General features: G+C 38.8%; 1 protein-coding gene across 3 annotated transcripts in view; it reads left to right on the top strand.

Moving 5' to 3' along the window:
- Positions 1 to 27027, top strand: part of NELL2 (neural EGFL like 2) — a 158003-nt gene that overhangs the window by 109615 nt on the left and 21361 nt on the right. For 2 of the 3 annotated variants that reach the window (XM_068933846.1, XM_068933851.1), the window contains exons 14-15: positions 6550 to 6672; positions 8835 to 8930. The exons of the other annotated variant lie outside the window; for it this stretch is intronic. In XM_068933846.1, the coding sequence (XP_068789947.1) occupies positions 6550 to 6672; positions 8835 to 8930 (219 nt within the window). The remainder of the gene's footprint in view (positions 1 to 6549; positions 6673 to 8834; positions 8931 to 27027) is intronic. 3 annotated transcript variants of the gene reach the window in all.

Here is a 27027-nt window from a genome sequence, read left to right as displayed (position 1 = left end):
GCCAGCAAAATATCCTCATTTGTGAATACTTCTGATCTGCTCTTTTATAGGTGTCAGCCACAGAACCCCTGTCCTGGATTAAAGCCCATCAGTCAGATAATTTTGGGGGTTTTGTTGCAGCACTGCTTTGAGATAAATCCGTGTCCCACAGCTCCAGTTTAATTCACATGATGTGTCTGACTTTGCTTAATTTTAAACTGAAATAGATCAAGCTGCCCATGCGCAGCTCCCAGATTCCAGCTCGATCTTGTCTGTCTCTAGTGTCAAGTTGCAGCCATCTCAGAGCTTTCTCCAAAGCGCTTCTGACCTCAAAAGCAGACTCAAGCTTTCTCATAATGAGTATGAAAAGGGATACTGGGTTTTGGCTATACCCCCAACTGGATTTTTTCCTAAGATTTAGTTACAGTTTCTTGTTTTTCTTTTTTATCGTATTAACAGCAAGTACAGAATAAGTAAATAAGCTAATAAATAAAAGAGAGAAGTAGACATCTGGATGAGATGATGGCAGCTGTTCTCCCTGAAGAACAACAATGGTCTAAGTAATTACAGTCAGAAACAGCATTTCAGAAAGCAGGATGATCTCTAAACAGCCCTTGAGAAAAGAACATGCGTGTGCCAGAGCTATTTTTATTATCAACATAATTAAGAGAAGAAAGTAGGAAACATTCTGGACGTAAGTTCAAAAAAGAGTTGTTTATGACTGCAGTGAAGAAAGAAGTAGAAAACGAGGACCAAGAGCAGCATGGATAACGGATGTATAGTAGTGGATGAAAGTGAAAATCAATCAAGAAACAAGATTAGCAGACTGTTGTAGGGAGACCTTGCTTTTCATATCCCCAGCCTTGAACTGAGGACAGCTGTTGGTGGCTGTTGATGCTAGAGTCATGAATCATTAATTAAGTAAGGGTAAACTGTGTGATGGTAACTCTGAGTAATTAAAGGATGGGTTCCATTTTGCATTTAAATTGGGGATATCTGTAGAAAAATGTAACTTAAGTATATGGAAGAACAAACCATATATCATCAATAAATTTGTTCTCTTTGAAAATAGAGTGAATATACTGAGACTTTAAGTAACCCTGCTAATTAGAGTTTAAACAAGTTAATGTGAAGTCTTTAAAGAAATTAACCATCTGTCACTTCCCAAATGATCTTAATTGAACAAGTCTTCCGAACTGTCCATATAATTAATACAAATTTTTATCTTGTACAGGAACAATATGAGGACAAAAGCTTGTAATTTAGATAAACTATGAGTGGGTATGTAAGCGTGTAGGATAGTGACAATTAAAATAACTCTTACCTGTTTTCACTGCCGTGTCAGATTGCCAGCAGGTCACCACACTTCTATTGATTATTCTAAATCAATCAGAAGGAAACAGGAGACAAAAAGTAATTGCAATTCAGGAATTCAGAGACATCTTAAGGAGAAAAAAATATCTAAAATATTCTTTTTTAAAAAAACTTTTTAATTTAATAGTAGTCCACAGATTTCTCAGTCAAAAATGAATGTCTTTTGGATGGCATTACAAGATTACAATTGGAGGAATATGTTTTATTTATATATTTGGGTACTTTTATGCATTTCTGTGTTTTCAGTGTGGTCTTAGCTCTTAATCTCCCATATTGGTAATGAATGGTTTGGGAAAACTGTCAGCATAATATTCTTTACCATTAGAAACTGATGCAACTCGGGTATAATCCTTTTTGCTGTTGGATTGGATTCTGTTTGTTGGTTTCTTTTTTTTCCTTGGATGTTTACAAAATTTGGATGTGTGAGATAAATATCGGCAGTTGGCAAAAGCTTACAGTACACAATTAGAATAGTGCATAGCAAATACTATGCAGGTTTTCTGTTTATTTTTAATCATGAAGAACACACTACGAAGGACAGGGGGCTGAGTGCCGCGTAGCACTAGGAAAATAAATGAGAAGATAGGTGATATACCTCTTGGACAGCGTATTACTTGGTTCTGCAGGAATCTCCAGATGTAAAATTGGTGAGAGGCCCAGCTGATGGGCATTGTCATACAGCGTAGGAATTAGTGGGTCTACATCAGTTTATACCAGCAGAGTCTCTCCTTAGGATGCAGTGCTTCACTGTGAATGTCATCTTGTTAACCTTAATTGTCATGAGAATCCGCATGCTTAATTTATGTTCCAGACCTTAAAGAATGTCCTTGTCTCTTTTTTGGTATAAACTAACAACTTTTTTGTCAGACAAACCATGTGAAATATTCTGGAGGAATATTTCATAATGAATCAAAGTAAAATAAAGCACATCTGTGTGTGTATGTGTGTAGTTATATATATCTTTTTTATGTGTGTGTGTATGTGATCTGTTTGCTGCACACGCAAACACATAGGCAAGTAATTGTGTGAGCATATGCTTCTTGCATTTCTTTAAGTTGTCTGTGTCTTGAAAGCTATTTAGTGAAACATTCATATGTTCTTACTGTGGAGTAATAACAAATTATTTAGAGTTGAAAAATTTTTTGCGTCTAGCAAGACCTTATTCAACAGATAGTTTAGCGACTGTGAATACTGTGTTTAAGACTTCAGTCAATTCCTAGACCAGAGATTTTATGAATTTTAATTCTGTTGAGCATAGAGTCCTGGGTAGTGCAAAATGGATCTTGGATATATTAGATAATAAAGCTTTAGAAGTAATCGTTGAAACCCATACCTATGGTCTTTCTGGAATATGTGTTTATGCAGATTCAGGTGTGTAAATCATTAAAATCTCTCTGCGAAAGTAATTTTTATTTCTTTGACTCTGTAACATACTGTTGTACCTGGCCTGTCCCCATCATCATTATGGTGTGTAGTGAAATGAGCATAAGGCTTTTGTTAAATCTGTGTCACATTATTTCTAAAGATGCTTGAAATAAATAGCTTCAGTATTGCTTCTTGGAGCATCAGCAATATATTTGAGCAGTATTTATATTTCTAAACAATGCAAATAATGTTTCTGTACTATTTTTTTGAACTTAAAGTAGAAGACACCATATTCATGGTACTCTTTAGATAATTCTTTTATAAATTGCTTTTTTACTTCTTTGTAATATGTTCTCATACCTGCTTATGCAGTTCCTGGTTTGCTATTTAAGATTGCTGAGCTTAGTTTCTATAATGTCCTCTTTATTTAAAGTGACTCTTCAAATGTTTGATTAGAAAGGGAAACCAAAGTAATAGATATGAAGTAAAGAGTTATCAACAGACGCACCCTTTTTATCACAAATAAATCCTATCGTTAATAAAACTGGACAGACATACCTTGTAACAGAGTTATGGAAAAAGCAGTTTCTGATGGTCTCTTCAAAATTGCTGTGGCTAGTGTGGCATATACGTTTTTTAGCTGAACGTAGTAAGATGCTTTGTGTACAGGATTTTTTCGATGTAGTTTAACCATTTGTAATCTGTCCACAGCAAAGCTAGTCTTGAGAAGTAGACTCTTTGCTCTGTTAGCTGCCACTGAAACAAGGAGTAGGAAGAGGCAATACATTTAAATGTTTTTAATTGTGTTATTAATTCAAATGATGTAAAACTACTGGATGGGATGTAAAATATCATTGCTGATTCTTCTGCATTCCCATTGTTTTAAAGTGTCTATTTCTTTAAATGAATCACAAATTTTCCTTTTGCTCAGAGACATTTTCCTCCAATTTAATGACATGTAAACTTCAATCCAAGAATTGTCTTTCAGAACCGTGAATTTTTCATGAGTCACTAATACTTGATTTAAAAGAAAAATAGACCTGAAGTTTGAGCAGATAGCCACAGTTGTAGAAATGCTGGCTATTTTGATTATACTGCAGTTTTGATTTTGTGCTGGACCCCGTTGCTGAAATGTTGGCAGACATCCTCCATGAGCTGTCTTACAGGAGGATATGAGATACTGAAGTTTCTTACTGCCAGAGCAGGGAACAAGGCATATTGTCTTTGAATTCAAGCTCCATTACCTAACTGCTAAAAGGTTAATTTATTTTATCTATACCATCCACTTGAAGAAAAATTCATCTCGAAAGGCTTACTAGTTTGTCTCTGCTCAGAGACTAAATATTATGAAAGCACAACCAGGCGTAACAATCTTTTTTTTTTCCCAAAGGACAATGCAAATAATCTTTGAGGCCACAGTTCTGCAAGGTAGAGTTATGCATAGTTTTAATACCTTGTTGTATTAGAAACCCAAGAGTAAGTTTGTTGGCATAAAGGCCACACCAGTTCCCCTGCCTTTGGATGCCTTCACAGGCTTTCAGAGCTGTTCCAGACATGTGCTTAGAGTCATTCCTTTTAATATGACAGTCTATGATTAGCTGCTTTTCTCTCATACGCTCTTATCCCCAGTAAAGAGGTGTTGTGCGTGCCAGGGATGCTGCTGCATCCTCAAGGAATGCAGTGGTGGTTACACTTGCTTGTTCAGCATGATGCTTAATTTGCCAAATTCGGTGTTTTGAATTGAGTCTACTGGTGTAACATATTGCTGTATATACCCTACCTTCTGAAATACTGCCTTCACAAGATATTTTGGCATAACGTTTCTCACATTCCCTTAGTTAATTTCCTGTTGTATGTTATGTAGAACTTTTAAAAATGAGAAAATAATATATATTTATTATTTAAATAGCATGCCGTAAATAACATCATGATAAAAACACAAACTAAGAAATCCAGAGTATCATTACAGCACAGATGGCATTTGTAGCTAATTTAAGTAATCATGACTTTTTTGTTGTTTTATGGACTGATTTAACAAAAATACTGTTTCAGCCAACATAAGAGATTTCACTGTGGCAAGAGGTCAGAGTCAGATATTTTCACTGGAGTCTAAAAGGGCCAGATCATTTGGTTGACATTAACAATTTTAGTTATCCATGCTGAGAGTAAAGTAATTAAATCTCATGCTTCAGGACTGAGGTCTGCTGCGCATGCTCTGCTGCATTCAGTAAGGGACTTGCTCGGAAGGGATGAGGGCTGATAACAGCATTATTGGTAATACAAGAGACACTTAAGTTCTTGTTTGTAAGTGCGGTATCAGGTAAGTGTTATTAAAAAAAAAAAAACCCAACAAAAAAAAAATCCCTTGTGCAGTATTTGAAATTAGTTAGCTATATTTTGGTGATTTTTCTTCCTTTTAAAAAACGGGTATTTGCCATTAGCAGAGGTCAATTTAGAGGTGTTGATGGATTAGAGATGTAGGTCCCTTTTGCCAGTTTTACACTCCCATCATTTATGACCACTATTGAAATAGCAAGCTGAACATTTACATAGTGATTTGCAAATGTTAACAAATTAATTTTCACAACCACTCTGTGGGGTATGTGTAGGATTCAGCTCTTATTTGTAAAGTGGAAGTTTCAAAGCAATGTGACATACCTAAAGTCAGAGAAGAAAGAACATCCAATTCCAGATTTAAGACTTGGGTCAGATAGACAGAACAAGTATAAGCTACACTAATAAAATTTACTAAACCGTGCCAGCACGATTGCTATGGAAACCTTACTTGCAGATTAGTCTGCTGATTGAAAATGGACAACTTTTATTTTCCCCCAAATGATCAGTTTTCCTGAAATTAAAGATTGCAGAGAGTCTGGAATTATTTACAGTTAGATGAATTAAAGAAAGCACAAGGAAGATTTCTGGAAGGCCGAAACATTTCTTTTCTGATGCTTTCAGACTAACGTATTTCGTTTCGAAAATGCTGGATCACTTCATGTGACATTTTGAAATGATACTTTAGAACATCTTATTTCGAAATTTTTTCTCTTTTTTTTTTTTTAATTATAAGCTAAAAAATCAAAATGTTGAGTAACCTAAATACTTATAGAATATTTTTGTGTTTCAAATTAAGCAGTACTCTTCGAGTTAACACAAAATCTTATTGTCTTTATTGTTCATTTAATCTGAAAGTGGTATTTCCCCAGTATGTTGAAGTTTAGTCACCAGACTGAAGAGTCAAATCCATTGAGCTCTGGTGCTAGAACACCCCATGATGAAAGTCCTATACTCTGAGCAGGAGGTAGACCTTTGTTTTCAGTTTACATTGTTCATCTGAATAAAGACGAGAGCTGTGTACACAATGAAGTGAAGGAAAGCGTGGGCTACATTTTGAAGTCCTGCCTTCTGCTAATCACATTTTTTGCAGTTTGGAATGTGTGACTTGCGCTATTAGTCAGCTTTTCGAAGGAAACCCTGTGAATCCCACTTAAGATAAATCAGCATGAATAAGTTGAACGGTAGATCTAGCATATGGATTTGTAGTTTGCTATCCATTTTTTTGGCAAATGTTTATTAGTACCCTGTAGCCCATGATGGTAGCTCCCTATTAATGAAGTGGAGTTGTGCTACAACACATATATCATATACAAGTATGTGCTAAAAATGTATACCCTTGTTTATTCCATAGTTGCATGTTCACCTTGCCCTGTCTTCAGTAACTACTACTGTTCGTCTCTTTTTTACATTGAAACCTATGTAAAGCTTTTGTTTTGTTGTAAGTAAAAATTTGTCCAATATTCAAGAACATCCGATTATTATTTCACTTTTCAGAGCATGATGAATGTATCACAAACCAGCACAACTGTGATGAAAACGCACTCTGTTTCAACACTGTGGGTGGGCACAACTGCGTTTGTAAGCCAGGTTACACAGGAAATGGGACCATATGTAAAGGTAAGCTGTTGAGGACCCTGGGGTTCAGCAGTCTTTGAATTGGATGAGTTAATGTCAGTCTTTTCACAGACCTTGAAGAAGACAGTCGAAATGCTAGATATTTAGGTTCTGCACCTATAAAAAAGTCTTGATGAGCGGATAGACAAACTTTACAATGTACAGTGTTCATAGTAATTTAAGGATGATGCATATATAAGTAGTATGTTCTAAAATTTGGAGTAACTACTTTTCATTTCTGTCCCAACTTAAGTTTGTATAAATGCTACTCCATTCAAGAAAACTCAGCATTACCAACAAAGTTACAGTTATGAAAATATTATCAAATCTACATTTTCCACTATCAGTCACTTGCTATTTTGCTTGGATGAACTGAAAATTGTTTGGTATGTTGTGTCCCTCCATTGTAAATAAGAAAAGCAGTAGACATTCATGCACAAAAGTTTTGCTACCCAGGAGCTGGTGCCCTGTTTTCTAAGACTGCCATTCACTGGTGAACATTCAAAATTATACTAATAGTCTCAGACGCTTTTCTAGAGATACAATGCTACTTTTATAATTCCTGTCGTATTTCACATCAGAGGAATTAATAGTTGGAACTTGGGCCCAAATTCTCAGAAGTCCTCAGACTCCTAGGATAGGATTTAGGGGATATCTGACCATACAGGTAGTACAGCTGTAAGTGAGTTGGCTCAGACATGAGAAGTATTGCTGCAGCAATGGCATACCCAGGGTTCTCTGAAACTGCACCTCAATCCCCCAATCTGTTAGGTGTGAGAATCTAATGGACCTGAATTAACACCGATAATATTTCATAGATGCATTCTGCTGCTGTGTATTATCAAGGCTAAGCAATCCAGTACTTCTTTAATTGCTAAACATGATTAAGGTCTTCACACTAACTGTTCCTTCACCGTAGTCCCAGTATGTCTTTTCTCTGTATTCCTAATATATATGAGCTCTTTGTAAAACACAGTAGCTGTGCCTACTTCCAGTCAAACACATGGCTAGAGGCAGAGATGTCAGCCAATACCCCTATTTATGCCGTTATCCCTCTTCTGGGGTGTGAGAAAAACCACCTGAGGCTGACATACACGCAGTCACTCTGATGAGAAGAGCGCCCAGTCTGTGTACGACTGAGTCCTTTGCTGTGCTTGGAAGTATTCCCCAGTCCTTCTGTTGAAGGTGTGTTACTTCACAAGCTCAATGCCTCAAAACTGAGTTGGAAAGGTCAGCTTCGTAACACTTACGTTCTCTCTTAGATCCACCTTCAGACCTCAGCAGTGATGCTGACTTATGGAGCAGCTGCACACCAAACTTCATATCTCTTGTCACCGTTTACAAACGTAGGGGTAGCCCCAGTGCCCTGGGGCAGAATTCCACTCTTTGCGTTGGTGATAACTTTCGTCCACCTAGTTTCGCCTGCAGTTTTCCTCTGTAGTTTCTTGTGAACGCAGCATGGCTTACTCTATAGTACAGATACAATCAAAGCAATTAAACAGCTGCCATATTTTATGTCAGAGCTGGTTGCATTTCTGTGTCAGCAGAAGAGATTCTTACAGGCACACACTTATTGACAGCTGTATCTGGATAATGCTGCACTTAAATAGATTCTACTGTGAGTCAAAGAACAAATCCAAGGCTGGACTTCAAACTGTAAATGGTAAAAGTTTTAAAGCTCTTTAAAATCCCATGGGCAAAACTTACTATTTTTATTATTTTGATCTAGTTGCTGAATTTAGGAGTCAGGTAGCCAGTTAATTTAGTGCTTAATTGTGCCTATTAGGTTCGGGCCTTTATTTGGGAAGCAGTGAAGAACAGCCGTGCCCTAAGCAGGCTCTGTTGCTGTGGAAGAGGTTCCCTTTCACAGAGGTTCTCTGTTTTCCAGTGTATGGGAAGGAGCACGTAAGTGGGTTGTTTTCTTCAGATGATTTACTCCAACCTCCCTCTCCCTCTTGTCAGTCCATCTGGTTGATGAGGCAGGGCAGCTATTAACCATCTCTTAGTGACCTCTATCCTTAGGTGAAAACAGCCTTTGCGTTCAGCACTACAGGACTGTGTTTTGTGTCACTCTACTCTATAGAGGCCCATGAACACCTGCAAAGTTTTTGAGTGTAATTTTGCTAGTTCTTTCTTAACCATATATTGTGCTTTTGTTATTTCAGCATTTTGCAAAGATGGGTGTAGAAATGGAGGAGCCTGCATTGCTTCCAATGTGTGTGCCTGCCCACAAGGCTTCACTGGGCCCAGCTGCGAAGCTGGTAAGATTGTAGTTGAATTTATGATGAAGGTAATCCAGAAAAGATGCTTGAGGTAATCCAAGAATAAAGGGATGTTTTAAGTGTGTGCCCTAAAAAGGGAGCTGCCACCAAGTTACTCACTTTTCTTATATGCCTCCCAAAGGAATATATTACAACAGTTCTCATTAGAAGCATATTGACCACAGAAATTGGAACATGAGTTACGACATCTTGAGTTCTTGATATTCCATAATTAAGAAGATTGTTAGACATTAGCTTTTCATCTCAAATGGCCTTTGGTATCTCCTACAAATGGCAGGTAATCTGGCATCTAGAATTAAATCCAAATAACTGATTACTTCTGTGCTGTAAACTTGTGACTGGTTCACTAGCCCATCTTCCCTTCCATCCTTATTTAAAGACTTCTTTGATTAACTCAGCAGTCTTTACTTACTGCAAGACAGGTTTCAATGCTCCTATTATTCTTACTTTCTCTCACAGGCATTCCTTTCTCATTATCCTTGAGAGTGGCCTTGTTTTAAAGTTTTATTTTAAATCTTAGTTCTGTGCAAATTACAGTAGCAGGCACTTTGCTCAGCAGACTGTGTAGAATGTTAATATTGAGCATCTCAAGTACCTGTAAATAATTTCTCAAAGTTCAAATGAGTAGTTCCGGCACCTTTATTTATTGCCGTAGAATTTTCAAATGCGTTCTAACAGTACATGCCTTCAGGAGGTGAAGGGAGAAAAGCTCTCTTCGATTAATTGGCTTCACTATGCCTAATAAAAGGGCAGTCTGTCACCTATGATTGACTATTGTTGTCATTCTATATTGCCTTCAATAAATCTTACAAACAGAGGAAAGGAGGTCATTTCAGCAAGTATTGCTTTCATCTTACTTGTAAACATGTCCAGTTTAATGAAAAACACAAACTGATTTGAGTTCTGTATTCTCTGGTCCATTTGAGAGGTGAGAAATGTGATTGTTTTCATTCTTCTGTATTTGAATGGATATTAGTTCAGTGCACAAGAGGGGTATTATGTGAAAAGCAGCATCCTGATTGGTGATCTATTTCTAGAAGACCGTCAAAATAGCAAGTTTTCAAGTATTCCTCACTATTTCACAGACTGGAATTGATGTGGTGCAGAATACCAGGTCTTTTCACAGTAGTGTTATGTTTTTACTTGGAAAAATTTTTGTGCTAAGGTAATGCTCAGGTGTAAAAATAGCTACCTTGTTTTAGTGGTTTGTCTTCTATGCTTCTTGCAACATTCTGCTGTTATCAGCCAAACAAACTGAACACACAGTTTCAAGGCTGAGATTCATCTTCCCTAGGTTTACATGCTTGTCTGACTTGTGTGGATTAGAAACATACTTGCTTTGTTCTCGTTGCACAGTCAATAAATAGCCACTATCAGAGGTAGGTCTTACTAGCTTGTCTGAATTGCTCCCTAGAAGTCCTGTCTCTGCTCCGTTGTTTAGAAAGGAACCCATGGCCCCTCTGTTCCCAATATAGCAAGTTCAGATACAGGCCTAAAGTCAGGTTGAGTGGATTCAGGCCCAAATACCTTTCTAAAGCACTTCTCAGTGGTCTAACTGCCCTTCTCCTCTACCCTTCATGAAGTGGTATAGGAGGTATAGGAGACGGCAGAGTTCCCTGGGTCTCAATGCCTTTGAAAACTTTATACTACATTTTCTGAATATCTGATTTCAATATTTAGCATAAGGTTAACATCATAGTTTTGACTCAGAGCTATACCGTTGTGATTTGGGGCCAGTGTGACAGCCCCAAACCAATTTTGTAGGTCAATTTTGCAAGAGGGGCCCATCTGTTGTCCAGTGGACCTCCACAAAGATATAGTAGTTTTTTCTGCTGGTAAAAATAATAATGTTGGAGGTCAGTCAAAAGGATGTAGATCTGGTCAGCTGGTTTGGATATTAATGTGCAGGAGTGGGATTCTGAGTGACTTGCACGTGGCTCTGAAACACATGCTCTGAAATACCCTCGGAGTGGCAAATGGAGGAGCTATCCTGTTCATAAAAAAACAAAAGCTGATTAATTCCAAAACTGAATTTTCATAAACATGGTGCCCTATACACACACTAAGGAAATTCTAACCTTCAGACAGTGCACTCCTTGTGAATATGACAGTGTGCAGTAAGTGCTTCTCATTGGGATCAAGTGATCAAGCCATTTATATTAAAAATAAGTCACGGTGGAAGCTTCGCTTTATGAGCAGTCACTTTATCTCCAAAGAAGATATTACCCTTTCTAGGTAGACGTCTTTAGTTGTCATCACATAGAAGGAGGGAGGAGGATTGATTTAAAGACATCAAGTCTATTTTTAAATTGTATGTTACTTACTTCTGTTTATGACGCATTATATTTAAGAACTGCTTATTGAAGATGCTTGGCGTTCTTAACTTAAGATAAAATGTTTTTACTTACATTTAAATGGAATTTCCTGTATTTCAGTTTGTACCCATTAACTCTTGTCCTGTAACTGGGCACCGCTGAGCAGAGTCTGGGTCCATCTCCTTTACCCTCTCCCACAATCATGTATTTATACACATTGATAGGATCCCCCCTGAGCCTTCTCTTCTTCAGGCTAAACATGCCAGCCCTCTCAGCCTCTTCTCATAGGTCAGGTGCTCTGGTTCCTTAACTATCTTCATGGTTTTTTGCTGGACTTGCTCCAGAAGGGCCTCACTTGTACTGGAGAGCCCAGGACTGGAGCCAGCACTCCAGATGTGGTCTCACCAGTGCTGAGCAGAGGGCAAGGATCACCTCCCTTGAGCTGTTAGTAGTGGTCTTCCTGATGCAGCCCAGGAGGCTGTTGGCCTTCTTTGCAACAAGGGCTCACGGCTGGCTCATGTCCAACTTGTCCTTCAGGACCCCCAGGGCCTTTTCTGCAAAGCTGCTTTCCAGCTGGTCGGTCTCTAGCCTATCCTGGTGTATGGGGCTATTCCTTCCCAGGTGCAGGACTTTGCACTTCCTTTTGTTCAACTTCATGACGTTCCTCTCTGCCCATCTCTCCAGCCTGCCCATGTCCCTCTGAATGGCGGCACAGCTCTGTGATGTGTCAACTGCTCTTCCCAATGTGGTATCATCTCCAAAGTTGCTGAGCGTGCACTCTGCACCATAGTCCACATCATTTATGAAGATGATAAACAATATCGACCCCCATATCAGCCTCTGGGGACACCACGGGGGACTGGCCTCCAGCTGAACTTTGTGCTGCTGATCACAACTCTCAGCCTGGCAATTTAGCCAGTCCACCTTACTGTCTATTAGGTAGCCCACACTTCATCAGCGTGCCTGTGAGGATGTTATGGGAGACAATGTCAAAAGCCTTACTAAAGTCAAGGTAAGCAACATCCATTTCTCTCCCCTCGTGAATGAGCCAGCCTTCTCATCATAGAAGGCAAGTAAGCAGGTCAAGAGTGATTTCCCCTTCCTAAATCCTTGCTTACTACTCCCAGTCACCTTTTTGTCCTTGGTATGTTTGGATATGGTTTCCAGGAGAATTTACTCCATCACGTTCCCAGGGATTGAGATGAGGCTGGGTGGCCTGTAGTTCCCGGATGTTCCTTCTTGCCCTTCTTGAAGATATCAGTGACATTTGTTTTCCTCCAGTCCTCAGAAACCTCTCCCTCTCAAGAACTGGCAGATGTCATTGCAAGGACAATCCCTTAGCACTTGCAGGTGCATCCCATCAGATTCCATGAACTTGTGTCTTTCCAGTTTGTTGAAATGTTCCCTAACCTGACTTCCTACAGTCAGGGTATGTTTTCTGTGCTCCAGCTTTCCCACTGGTCTCAGGGACCTGGGACTGCTGAAGGCTGGTCTTATCAGTAAAGACTGAGGCAAAGACGACTTTGAGTATCTTGGCCTTTTGCAAGTCCTTTGTCACCAGGTCCCGTGCCCCTGTCAGCAGTGCGCCCACATTCTTCCTAGTCTTTTTGCTGCCAGAGGACCCATGGAAGCCCTTCTTGTTGCCCTTCACATCGCCCACCAGATTCAACTGCAGATGGGCTTTGGATTGCTTAGCTCTGTCCCTGCATGCTTGAACGGTGTCTCTGTATCCCTCTCTGGGCGTGGGAGGGATGATGCTGTCCCCGCTGATGCCCTGCTGGTGGGACCAGTGCCCAGGCTCCTGTTGTAGAGCCAGGCCATTGACTTAGAACAGGAAGAAACCAGAACAGGAAAAGCTGGGATTGCTGGTGTCCAGAGCACCCCCTGAAATTTTGGTGAGGCTGAGACCAGCAGAGACCTGGCCTATTTCCTTGGCACTGTGTGAGTTGGGAAGATAAGCTATTCCACCATTCATCTGTGAAAGCTGCATATGGCAGTGGCTGGTGATGATAGACCAGTCCTTTTGGCACCATTTCAGGTGAATAGTTGATAAACTGGTTACAGCTGTTGGCTTAGAAGCTAAAAGATACAGCCTGGAAATTAGATTGGGCTGGAGGTGGTCAGACTAGCAGCCCCTCTGAGCTTTCGAGTGGACTGGAGAGGAGTGGAGTTGGTGACAGATGGGGCACAGCTGAGTGGGAAGTGGGCAGCCTGCTTCTGATGGGGAGGTCTGAAATCTTACAAGAAATTGTCCTGAGATTGAACATGATTTCAGGGCACGCCTATTCAACCATGACTCAAAGCAGCTTCCTCGTTCTGGTGGATTAGCACTGGAAGTCTGTTTGTGTTTATGGGCATAGCTGTAACTCTTCACCTTACTGATATGTCAGCTGCCACAGAAAGGGTATGTCAGATTCCTAATGCGGTGCAGTTTTTTGAAGAGAAAAGAAGCCTTGTGTAACTAAGGAGTGTGATGGGCATTGCACTTTGTAAATTTTTTTGATTCCCAGTGGATGCTTCTGGAGTATCAGTAGGAACCACTACTATCTCAGTAACATACGGGTGAGAATCAGCTAGTACTGTATGTTAGTCAGATATTATTTCTGTGAGAAGAGGTATTCTCTGCGGAATGCCTTGCAGTTAATGGAGCTGTTGCAAAGCTTTAGGATTATTTATCTGTTGGAAGGATTTTAGATTAATTGTGGCCCGTGCCCTGTCGAAATGGATCAATGGAATGAGGAAGCAGATGCAAGAGTCACGTGCAGGTATTTCAGCCTCCAGCACTTTTTGTTTTTATTGGTAATAGAACATAAAAATGAGACATGGGAGAATTCCTGTTTCTTTTCCCGAAGGAGAAGGCTGAGGCAATGTTTATGCTGGAGATGCAGTCTCCAGCTTTAGGCGAGGGGGCGGAATATGTGTGAAAAGATTTTCAAGACTTACAAGTCACAGTAGGAGCTAACGTGGTAGAGCACAGTCTTCTGCTGTATAGAAAGCTGAGATTACCAAGGGAATCTGAAAATATTTGTGTCTGAGACACATTTTCAAAATACACTACTTACTACTGCCTTTGTGTTATTACCTTGAATTCTTCAATAGACATTTTAAAATGCTATCTTAAATTGTATTTGGAAAGTGTTTTATATGAGAATCCAGCATAAGATGGCTTTGTTAGAGCTGCTTGACACTGCTGTAACTCCCCTTTAATTGGATGACAGAGCTTTAACAGTGGATTTTTCTCCTACTATATATGTATATATGCTAATGCATATATGCAAGACTACTGAATTTTTCTTTTTGCCAGCTTCTTTTTGAGTTCCCACACTCATTTTTTGCTTTGAGTATTCCCTGAACCATTTTTTAATTATGATGTAAGAGCAAATAGCAAAGTCTGACTACTCATGTTTTGATCAAGTTTTTGTAACAAGTTGGATGGAAATACATATCCTTTTTGCAGATAATTGGTTGTACCTTGCATTTCCTGATAGTGAACTTTCCTTGGATATCGTAAGAATATTGTCCATTTACTACATAACAATTTGTGGCAAGCTACCGAAAATAAACTGGCACAAAAAACTACTATATTTGAAAGTAGCTGTTGAGAACCATCTTAACTTACAGACTCTACATTCATTCAGCCATAAATTACTAGTAACAGTTTGCTTAATGAAATGGACAACTGAATTTGAGATCACCCTCTTGCCAAAAATTAGCCAAATTTAAGAAAAATACATTATTTGGCTCTTCTCTATATTTTTCATTTTTTTCATGGATGGAAAGCTCAAACAAAAATAAGTAAGCTTTGTGAAAACTTCATGGAAAATGAAAAAATTTAATATAGCTAAAACAAATTTTTGTAACTTATGCTTAACATTTGTCATTCGAAATATTAAAATACAGAATATTACAATATTAAATATTAAAATACAAAATATTAGATAAGTGATTTGGCTAGCTATTTGCTACACATCAGATCTGTAATGTTTTGTGCCACTTTCTGTAGAAGCTAAATGTTTACATGTGTTACTGTTGCTCTTCTCAGCGAATTCAAATTAATTTATTCTTGTGCATTGACCATGGTAATAGCAGGCTTCAGATTATTACTGTTCCAAATGAAGCTTGTGAAAATCTTTTAATTCTGATACCCTAGTTGTTAGGAAAATAGTTTTATTGATATTAGAACAGAAGTCATTGTCAAAGCAAGCAGAAAGCTTGTTAACTTTGCTGATACTGCTAAAACTTGGTTAAGTATTTTAGTACTTTTAACATCACAAGAGAATTGCTTCTGTTTAAACCCTCGGTTGCTAGTGTTCAACAAAAACAACCACGATCAACTTGTGGCCAGGTAGTCTCTGAAAGCTAAAACTGTGAGACAAATGGTGTTTAAAGCCATTGAACCCCTTGTAAAAGAACTGGAATTACTTCTGTCAGAACTCTTAAAAATACTTGGCCCCTAATCTAATGAAAACTGTCTTTGAGTTGGGAAAATCTTATGGCAGGAACTTTCTCAGCAGCTCCGGAGCCTGCCATTTGCTCAGCTCTACTTTTTAAAATGAAGACTTAAATTGCTGATAGTGGGATTTTACTACAATATTGCTACAATACAATATTTACTACAATAGTGCTAAGAGGCTCAATTTCATGGACCCACTGTACAAGGTGCTGCACAAATAGAGTAATAGGAGTGCCCTTAAAGAACTGATAGACTAGCCAGACCAAGCAGGCTGCTTGCTGGGATAAATAAGTATAACATACTTATAAATAAGTATAGCATACAAGCTGCTTGAGCAGAAGGCATATTGAGATGAATCATTTATGAAATCCTCAAGGGGTTGCTCGGCTTTTTAATGAAGGAGGAAACAAAAGAGGGGAGCGGGAGGAAGGTGGTGAAGCGAATAGTAAGGGGTGGGCTATCCAGAGCAATAGCTGTAGGAAGAAGTGCGACGATCATGTCTTTGTCCCGCTGCCTGTTTGAATGTCCGCTGCAGCTCGCTGGTTTTCACATCTTGCCTGGCTTGCTCCCTCTGGGATTTTTTGTTTAGTTGACGGTATTTATAGTGCATGTGCTGGAGGTGGTGGTGTGTGTTTGTTTGTTTTCCAGTGCCACAGGCCTGAAGTGAGAAGAAGTGAAACTGTGGCCCTGGTGCCCTGAGAAGTCAGATTCCCAGTTTTGGGGAGGCTCCCAAGTTTGAGGCTTAGGACTTAGAGAATACTTTCATCCAGCGATGCCTTAGTGGCATTAAAAGCTTGACTTGAATTTACAGTAGTAAGAAAATATTACATTTATTTACAGATCCTGGATAAAATTTTAAAAAGCGAATAGTACTTGAGCCTCATCTTCAGTGTACAGCATTTTAATAGATACTAATGTGCAGTGAATGGGGTTCATCACATTCTGAAAATCAGACTCTTCAGAGTAACTCAAGGCTGGCATTTCGACTTACGACAAGTCACTTCCAAAGTCTGTAGGCTGCTTGAAACTTTTGCCCTTGGTTGAAGTGAAGAACAAAACAACCCCCTTCCTCCCTCCCGTAAAGAAAAACCAAACCACTCAATGACCTTGAACAAAATCCACAACCCCATGCTGTAATCAACCGTGCCCAAAATTGTGGCTTGCAGGCAGCTGAGATCTGTCTCGCTTGCTGGACTGCATCCTTGATGGGCACTACAGCAGTGCTGAGGTTATGCCATCAGGTCACTGTGTAACCCAGGTCCTCAGCTGTGTTAATGTAGAGCGACGCTGGAGCTGACATGGCCAGGTTGTCATGGGACCTAGCTGCATGCCCAGCCTAGCCCTGGGGAGCCACAGTCATTTCTCATCCAGGAATTATTCCCAGAGCACTCCTCACTTCCTTGATATGTCTTCTGGTCCCTGCCTTATGGAGATTTGGGTATGTTGCATGTTGGTTCAGGAAATTTGGCCTTTTCTGCCATAGTTCAAGTGTAGGTGCCAATCAAAGATACATAGTTCTCAGTTTCTTATTTAAGCTGGTTTAGCTAAAACTTGTAACAGTAAATATCAGATCATACTTTCTGTTCTCAGGGGCTGAATCTCTGAAATAAAAGCACTTCTAAATTACTGTGTGCACCTACATTTAATTAATATTTTCTGTAGTTTCCCTTTCAGCAAAAAGAGACAGGACCCAGCTGCTAAGAATAATGAAATGATTTTACTGAGCATGCTGAAACATCTTTTTTTATAACTTACGACTGAAGAATACATTTCCTCAGCTTTGTTACATGAAATCACTACCCAGCTGTACAGATTGGGCCGAAAAACAGGACTGTATCAGAGCCTTGGCCTTCTCAAAGTTGGTAATTTTGTATGTCAGTTACTGATTTCAGAGGCAGGAGCAGTGTTCTTCGAGCTATCCTTGGTTTATCAAGGCAGTGTATACCACAAGTCTGTTCAGTGATGTCCCCTCTTGTCTCTATTATTGTATTTAAAAGCTCTCTCACTATAGGAAAATCAGATAGTAAAAATACAGGCAAACTCATAGGAAGAATCCTATGCCATCAGCTTCTTTGTCTTTTTTAAACATAGTAGTTAATTCTACTTCAAAAGAATAATATTATGTCACTGATAATTTTTCGATACCTTGGTACAGATCCATGTTACTGAGTTTTGAAATAAATACTTTGTTTGGCCCTCCTATCACTGAGCTACAATTATGTAATAAGAAACAAACCTCTGTACATATAATTTTTGGTGGCTTGAGAAGAAGTTAGCAGGAAATGATTGTATGAGTTGTTTCCTTACAAAGCCATTCCGGCATCTTAGTTATCTGATTCATAACATTTCTACTCTTCTTGCAGTTGCAAAATTTGTAAATGCTTTCAAAGTAAATCGTGACTCTTGTGATTTGAACAAGCACTAGTAGAGTGTGGGCTAAAATCCCCATGTTAATTTGCATGGTTAACTTAATGTAGTTTTCGTGTTGCCATGAGTGAAAGCCATTAAGGTTTACCTCCTGAGCAACTGTGGGCAAGTAGTGCCTGGGAGCAATGATTCAGATCCTGAACTGTGCCCCCATGAACCATCCAGTCATCTAATCCAATATCTTGGTCATATCCTCAAGTTTTTTCAGGACTTGGAGAGAGCTTTCATTCAGTTTTTTCTTCTTTTGACTTGCCTCAAATTCAGATAAATAGTTTGAGGACAATATTCTATGAATTTGAACCTCCATGATGCTTACTTACTTGCCATGCATTGTTTGGTTGGGTTAGTATAGTTTTCTGATGTACTCATTGGGGCATAGTATATGTTAACTACTATCTTAATTGTATGTATTCCTGACTGGTGATTAATACACTAAGATTTTTTGGCATATATGTGCAGAAATGTCCTCAGTAATACCGGGCTGACTGACTGTTCCAGCCAGATGGGCCTAGTTTGTACTATGTCAAATATGAAATTCCTAGAAAGTCTTCCAAAAATCTTGTTTGACTGATATGGAGCAGTGGGTGCAAGGCAGCTTTTGGTTCCTTTTTCCTTCTGCACTTTTATGATATACTTTACATAAAATCATGAGATCTGAAGCTACAGTCCTCACAACTTCCATGCTAGTTAGAAGCTTTGTTCATATGATGCTTCTGGTGGAACAGATGAGACAAAGAAGAAAGGTACAATATGACCTTGATTTCTGTGCGTTTTCAGCTCCCTGAGACTGAGCATGGGGTCATTTTTCTGTACCTCACAGGTTGAAGCTCTATAGGTATTACTGAAAAGCTGGTACTGAGTCAAGTAGAGTTCTGCTAATGATCGGTTTGTTTTCCTTACTTGTGATCTTTAGTAGCCAAAGGTATTTTATTAAAAGCATAGAGTAATTTAGAATTAATGACTGTTTTGTCCTCATTTTTTGCTGGATTCCTCATCTGTTTTGGTTTCTTGACAAACCTCACAAAACTAATTGTTCTCCTAACCAGCCTCCCTTCTCATGTTTTCATCTCACCAAAACTAGCTCTGGTATTCTACTGATACAAATTGATAAAAGTTCTCACATGTCTGGCCTTTTATCTTTGCACATGATCCAGTTTATCTTACTTGTCTCTGTCAAGAAACAATAATAACAAGCTGTAATGAGTCATTTTAAAATGTCCATTTAGACTGATGCAGAAATGACACTTTGCAATTGATGGTTAAGATCATTCTGGTGTCTCTGACCACCTCTAAGAAAAACATGGACAGTGAAGTATGTTGTAGTGCTCGCTCTTTAATATAGTTCTATAAGTGAGACGTTGGGTGAGCTGCAGTCCTATTAAGCTAGAATCTGGCTAAAGGAACTAAAACATGCAATATGTTCTTAGCTTTGTTCCTAAGTCATTTTCCTCCCCCACAACTAATTAGTATTCTAGGTGAATAGCTGCCCGGTCCGATATGTGTAAAAATAAAACAAGTTGCTACTAATGTTCCTACCTTTACAAAGTAGGAAACGTATCAGAGTTTAATAAAAGACATGCTAGGGTTGGTTTTCAAGGGAGGCTTTACCACATGAGGATCTCAAGTCTGGTACCTTTTTCTAAGCTAATTAAAAAGTGCTCATGAAAAATATCTTGAATTTGCCTAACTCTAAAGTCACTGCAAAGCGTTTAGTATATTACATCTTAAGGAACACTGAGCACTAAAGAGGCAATTGCTGCAATCTCTGCTTTTTTAATTGGGCACCAGTTGCTCATATGAACATAGGCAGAGAGACTAGAGCGCACACTGGCAGAAGCTAAGTAGAGGCAAAGGTTTTAACTCTCTGCTGGCTGTACTTCTCTTTTAACTGACATCTCCTTTAGCGCTGAAGTCTAGCAGAGGCAGGGGACAGGACAGCTTGTGGAATGCGTGACAGAGCAGCAACCTTACCCTCAAGAGTTGTAGGTGGCAAAGGGCATGTCCCTCACACTGTCTAAAACATACATGCTTGAACAGACAAGTGAAGGTGGAAGGAAAGGTTGAAGAAGTCGTCCCAACACAAGATGAAAGCTGATGAATAATTACATTTTGCAGGAGGAACATCCCAGATTTGTTGGGGATTCTAACCAGTTGGGAAGTCAGTAAACTACAAATGCTCTGTAGAACTCGATTAGTAATCTGGCAGGAAGTAGGTTGCAAAAGCAAGTTGTCTAGACTGCCGTCGCACCCCTGTCCTGTATGACTTGTCTGAGATTTCTCCATTGATTCGTATAAAGGGTGTAAACTGGCTCTGGTTTCTTTGTGTTCTTCCCTCAGCCTAAATGAGTTCAGAAGAGCCTTTTCAGAGAGCAAAGAACAAGAGGCTCTTGGACAGAGTTTCTGCTGAGACTCTTCTCCAGGAATCTCCAGATGAGTTTTTTCTCAAGAAAAGAATAATGGGATTTGAAGGATTTCGTTCATAAGATGGCTTACAACTCTTTGGCATTTGATGGTCATAGTCTAAGAGTAACTTTAGCTTCAAAAAGAATTGTCACTTTGAAGAAAAAAAATACTGCATATTCCACAGATAAAATAGAGCCAACTGTACCTGTTGGTTGAACTGGCATTATAACTGATAATTCCCTCACACTTCAGCTAACTACCAGCTAGTAAAAGCAGAGCCTTCTTATTTGTTGGGAAATTCAAAACAAAAACAAACAAAAAAAAAAAAGAAAAGAAAGAAGAAAACATGATTGGCAATCTCAGAAATTGTAGCAGGGAAGAGTTCAGCTAACACCTGGAGAATGAGACTTTCCTGCAAGGAATACTCTATTTTAACAATTTTCCGAGTGCTAATTAAGGCTGCAGAAATAAAGATATATGCAGCCAGTAGATGCTTTAGAAGCATGGCACATACCATACAGGTATGCCACATACAAGTGAAATTATAAAATTCAGTGTGCTGGTGTAAGAAGTAGTTTCCTGCACCTCCTTCTCTCCACAAATATTTTCCCTGAACATGCATAGTAATATAAAGTTAGTTACACATGCTGGTGCTGTATTCAGTCACTATTTCAAATATACATAAAGTTAAATATCCTCAGAGACTGGTAGAATTGTACAGGGGACTTTTATATTTTTACAGGAAATAAAACTTGTGGTCTGTGTTCAGAGTTCTGCTTTAAAAAAAAGGCAAGACAAATTAGTATCAGTGAGTATCCTTGTGACTTGTACGATATGTCTGTGCTGCTGAACAAAGCAGGCAAGGGAGTAAGGGCAGGAGGTGCAGCTTTCATCTGTACAGCTAAACCCTGCTCCTCTCCCCAAAACACATCTTTGTCCTGTCCGTAGTTCCTATTCCCTGGGCTGTTGCTTTTCCCGAAAACATGCCTGAGCAATGTCATGTGTGATATGTACGAGGTTGGTACCATTCGTAAAATTTCTTCCCCTAGAGCTCTTTGTAGGCAAAACAAAACAAAAAAGGAAAAATGGCTGATATGAGCACTTTCTCCCTGTTTTACAGATATGGAAATCAAGACACACAGCCAAGTTGAGTAGATGACAAAGTTTGCATAAGAACAAGTCAGTGGCAAAAGTCCAGATAAGATATAGGTCCTCTCATTTCTGCCCCTCTTGCTCTTCTGTTCAAATAAGTCAGCATCCGAGGGAAGATATGCTCTTTTTTATATCATAGTACTCCAAAGGGAAAGCTCAGCCCATTCATGAAACGTGAGAAAATATTTTTCCTTTGACTTTTAGAAAGGACATTTGCTAAAATTGTTAACTCATTAAATTGCAGAAAAAGCTGTAAAGTTGTCTATGCTAGTAAACAGATGAGATCTGCAGCAAGCCAAGGGAAAAGCTAGGGTTCTGTGAATGAGATGCTTTTTGCCTGGCTGCAGTGTCTGGCGGGGAGTTCACGCTAATCCCAGTTGTCACTAGCATTTTTCTGAGACAGGAGAAATGAGCTCAAAATAAGCAGAGAGACAATGGCTGATGACTTCAGAAGTTTGGAAAGTTTTACTTTGCTTCACATTTTTTACTTCTGTTTATTCATAAAATTCTGACAACGATTAAGCAAAAGTGCCCATATGAATTTGGTGAACTTTCTGGATTGAGGCATGAACCTTACTTCATCATCCTTTCTGTTTTGTAACTTTTTTTTCCATTTTCCTTGCCTGACACACTTTCTTAATTGTATATTATTTCTTTTTTCCCTCAGAGTATTTGTCAGTTTAAATAACAAAAGACATTTTTTCTCTGCTGAAGAGCCAAATACTAACACTTATGTTTTTGTATCACTTTAGCTTGTTGCAACACTGCATTCCTATCTGTAACAACTTTTTAAAAAGCATTTGAGAAAACAGAAAAAAGAGAGTGCTAAAAGAGAAGTTTGAGGAGACAGGTTTTTTTGTTTTTTATTACAAAAATCAAAATACATCTTTGGAGGATTTTAATGCATCCACAACTTAGCTATTATTTTACTATGGGAAAGAATCTCCAAACTAAAATTTCAGTTAGGTTCTTAAAATACTGTGGGCTATAAATAGAACATGAATAGTGCAGCTGGCGATATTATAATAAAATTCCCTTCTGTTATAGAAGGAAAATGAGGATGACCTTCATAACTCACTATAAGTACTCCCTTTTATGAATTATGACCCATTCAACTATTAGTGGGATTAAAATCTATAACACCGCCAATCATTGCACCATATCCCTGTGGAGCCCTTTCTCTTGCTGTCAACATGAGGGAGTCTGCAATCTCTGCAGATATATGCCAATGATATGTTTATGGCCCAAGCAAAGAAATAGCGTGTTTACTCCATTTGTGTGGTTCAGTGGTTTTGTACATGATTTTACGCTTGAAGAACAGCAATGTAGATTAATGGTCACTGGCATGTGGGCTGGGAGTCACAGTAATAATTAGGTCACCAGTAAGAAAATGTAGGTAAGACTCTTTTAACAATATGAATGCGCACATACTGTGATACTCTGACCAGCAACAGAAGACCAAGCTCAAATAAAGATGTCAAATTAAATCCAAGCCAAAACCTTGTTTGAATTGTTGTGTTGGGGGGTTGGTTTGTTTGTTCAATTGTTTTCCTTCAATATTCTCTGAACTTGAGTCATTGGCAGTTTTGTTTAAATCATACCAGAACTGAACTGTACTAAGTTTTTGCAAAGTTTAACCCAGACTAAACTAAGAATATGCTAGCTGAATCCCTGGCTCAAATATATAGAAGTTGTTCTTGCAACTCCCAATTATCAGTGACTTAATTCCTCACCTGACAAAATTCAAAGTCTTCATTCAGTACACTGTCCAAGTAAAGCCTTCCTTCTCACCCTTTACAAAAGGGAGCAGCTTCCAAAACTAATTTTTCTCTTTTCAAAGAGATTAATCTAGCTATTTTCTTTAGAACTCAGCTATTGTTGTCCAGTAACTGACAACATTTTTAGTGAGTAGCACTAGTGCATTACTCTTATTTCTAATGTGAGCAAATGGAGCTACATAGCTTCCAAAAACTAGTCTGTAACTAAAATAAATTTGTCTGTGTATTTCAAGGTATGCAAGTGGTTTTGGTATCTTGAGGAAAATAATTATTTTTGGTTTTCGAGTTAGGGCTAACAAGGAAACATAAGGATGTACTGTTTTTAAGATGAGCTGCTGTACTGAGAATTATGGCCACAGTGAAAGCAAACATGCATCTTAGTCAACATCTAAAAACAGAGACCCGATACTGTCTCAATTAGTCTAACTCTCTAATGGGGATTGGCATAACCAGTTTCACAGGATCTCATGGAAATACATATTCCTAAATTTTTTTTTAACTATTCAAGCATGTACCTATTTCATCATGGCTAATTAGATGTTCTGAATTATCATCTTCATTTGTTACAAATGTCATATCCTTTGATGGTTTTGGCTGCATAATGAGAAGCTGTCATAGTTTCAGTTATCTGTAGGGTCTGTGATTGATCAATTTTTGACAACAAAGAATTGTTAACAGGGCTGCATGGTGAAGCAGTCAGTGGAAAATTCCCTTTCATAGTGTTTCTGTCTAATTTTGGAGTGCTGCCACTGCCACACATGAAATAACAACACGATTGAATTTCCTTTTGCTGGCATTTAGCAGGACCTATGGGGGTGTACAGAAATCAATGGGGGATCAGGAGTCTGGAAAATTACATACTTGAAGAATTAATGAACTATAATTCCATATTACATCCTCAATCACATTTTGCTTCCTTTTCATTAATGGAACTTAATTAGTTTTCCATGGACAGGGTACTCTAAAAAATGCAATCATTCTCTTGCCAGGATTAAAAAAAATACTTGTTTTAATGATAGGTTTATTTTTTCATGCAACATGACAGTTGTAAACTTACAGTGAAGAGCATATCTGCAGCATTGATTCAACCTGTTGAAGTAGTTTTAAAAATTACTTTTATAGCTCTTGCTCTAGGGTTCCTGCCCTTTGAGCCAGATTATGGTTTTATGCTGACTCAGCCAGAGTTTCTGCTGGAAATCGTGGAAGTGTAGAGATGAGAGCAGCACCTCCAAAGGCAAGATGCGTTTCTTCCTGCACTGGCCTCTTCCATTTTCCAGGGGAGCAGGGGAAGGAAAGGCCATGGTCTTCATTGTTCTCTGAAGGCTTTATCTGAGATAGCCAATGTTTCTCATGCAGTACTGAGAAAATCCTTTTACTCATGAAATTATGCTGCACTTGGATTAAATAACAGGTGGTTCTTCTCTTTCCGGTACCCCACAGGCCAGGTGTAGTCTGGTGCTTCGTAATTTAAACTTAGAATTGAATGAAATGTGGAATACAAATACAGTGAAACTCAAGAACATTCTGTAGTTCAGTGGGAAATTCAGTGAGAGCCCATGCAGTGAAAAGCATGTTACAGTACTCAGGATCTGTTATCATATCTTTAAAGAGTTGTTGAAAGCTGAACAAATCAGAGTGAGATTCTAAAGAAAATCAGGTTCTAGAGCTTCTATTAATCACGGAAGAAAGTTCCTTTGGGAATCAGCATCAGCAGCAGTGTTGGAAGAAAGGAGCTCATCAGTCTTTATAAAACAGATTTAAAATGCATTCTAAACAACTTTCATTTTCTGGCATAACTGATATCTCCATGGATTGTTTCAGTGGTCTCAGCTTCTGTATCCTTGTTTTTTATCCTGCTGTATGATGTCTATGTGCATGCAAGCCATAGGAATGTAGTGAGATGGAAATCCCAAAGGCTGATACTTTGTTTCAACAGCTAGATAGCTGTAGTATATTCAAGCAGTTTCAGGCTATTATGTTTCTCCAGTAGGACCTGATTTTTACAGAAGATCTCCAATCAAAGGCCTAATTGAACAGCAAGGTCTTCTCAAGTATCATCATGTTAGAAATCTGCTGTCACATGAAAACCAGCCAGAACACTTTTCTCTTTTTAAATGTAAAGAGATGGGACTCTAGAACTTCCAGCAGAAATAATCAACCCTTTTCACAGCTACTCCAGGAAATTGAGTTGTGACAGCAGATACATTATACAGTATAGTGAACTCTGATTTTGTCCTAGTGAATAAGGCTGAAGCCTTTTCCCTGTTGTGTGCATACTTACTAAAATCCTATAATGCAGGCATCCTCTTAGTCCTAGCAGGCATTCTGTTACATGAACATAAGTCTGAATAGTTGGGATGTAGTCTTTTATGCCCAAGCTGGACATAGCATCCTTGGAAGTAAATTGACATATGCAAAAACTTATTACAGTCTGAGTGTTCCAAATGTACCAATGAAAAAACATTGAAGGCTCATCTTTTTAAACAGCTTCATAGTTAGTATGTCCCCAAACCACTTACTTCTTCAGTGATCTGTTTTAAATGATACTTTTTTCAGCACATGCACTTTGTTTATACTGGGCTGGGATCTAGGGCTGGGATATGGGTGGCTCTGGAGGTTGGCCTTGGACTGGAAAGGCTGTTGCCTTTGAAATGAGATTTCAAACTTAATCTAATTCAGTAGTGACTGAAAGTTACGGAATTTGCTGGCTGCTTGTTAGTCTTTTTAAACCTCTCTGGTGATGATAACCTTCTTAGCACTGGAGCAGATTACTGCAACTGGAAGTCTCGATTACTTGGTAATCTTAGCTGACTGCTAGATACTATACTATCCCAGAAAAACTTCCAGAATGGAAATAACTAAATTCTAAATATTCACAACTTTGAATCTGTGGATGTTTTCTTCTTGAATGGAAAGGGCTTTTTGGGCTTTAGTTTGTATTGAACTGGTAAAGAGGTGTATGAAAGAAAGGATTTTAAAACTGAATTGTGCTCTCTGTAACTTTGTGCTTGATGGTGGCATACAGGCTTTTCTGAGAGCAGGATTTGGTGATTAATATTTCATTCTTGAAGTGAGAGTAATGTAAAATGGTATAACTCCCCCTCCTCTTCCCCCACACCATGGTTCTTTGTTGAGTGCAGCTTGGCCACATTAGAGAGCTTGGGCCTATCGCTGGATGAAAGAGCATAGCTATCTTTCAAATGGGCAATTTTATACCACTTTCGATCTTCAAAAACTCTTATTATACAGAAATTCTGTAATAATATTCATCAGACTGCTGGCCTTTCTTTTTTCATACTGTACCAGTGGATAATTTGCTAATGATCTTATTTGACTCTTCAGGGAGCAGAGTTTTCTCAGTCTCCCCGAGAGCAAGGGATATAATAGCTATAACTGTTACCACAGTTCAGGAAATGAGTGATTCAGAGGTGCAAAGAAGGTGATTAGGAAGAGCAAGTCTTTTTTTCATCTCAACTGGAGCAAGTTGTATACCGTCCTTACTTTCGATAAGCCAGGCATTGTGACTATTTTTTTGGAGTGGGGCTTCA

This window comes from Struthio camelus, chromosome 1 (genome assembly GCF_040807025.1).
Source record: "Struthio camelus isolate bStrCam1 chromosome 1, bStrCam1.hap1, whole genome shotgun sequence".
In the NCBI taxonomy this organism is placed as follows: Eukaryota; Metazoa; Chordata; class Aves; order Struthioniformes; family Struthionidae; genus Struthio; species Struthio camelus.
Note: the sequence above shows the minus strand (reverse complement) of the source record. Positions and strands in the feature narration are given on the sequence as shown.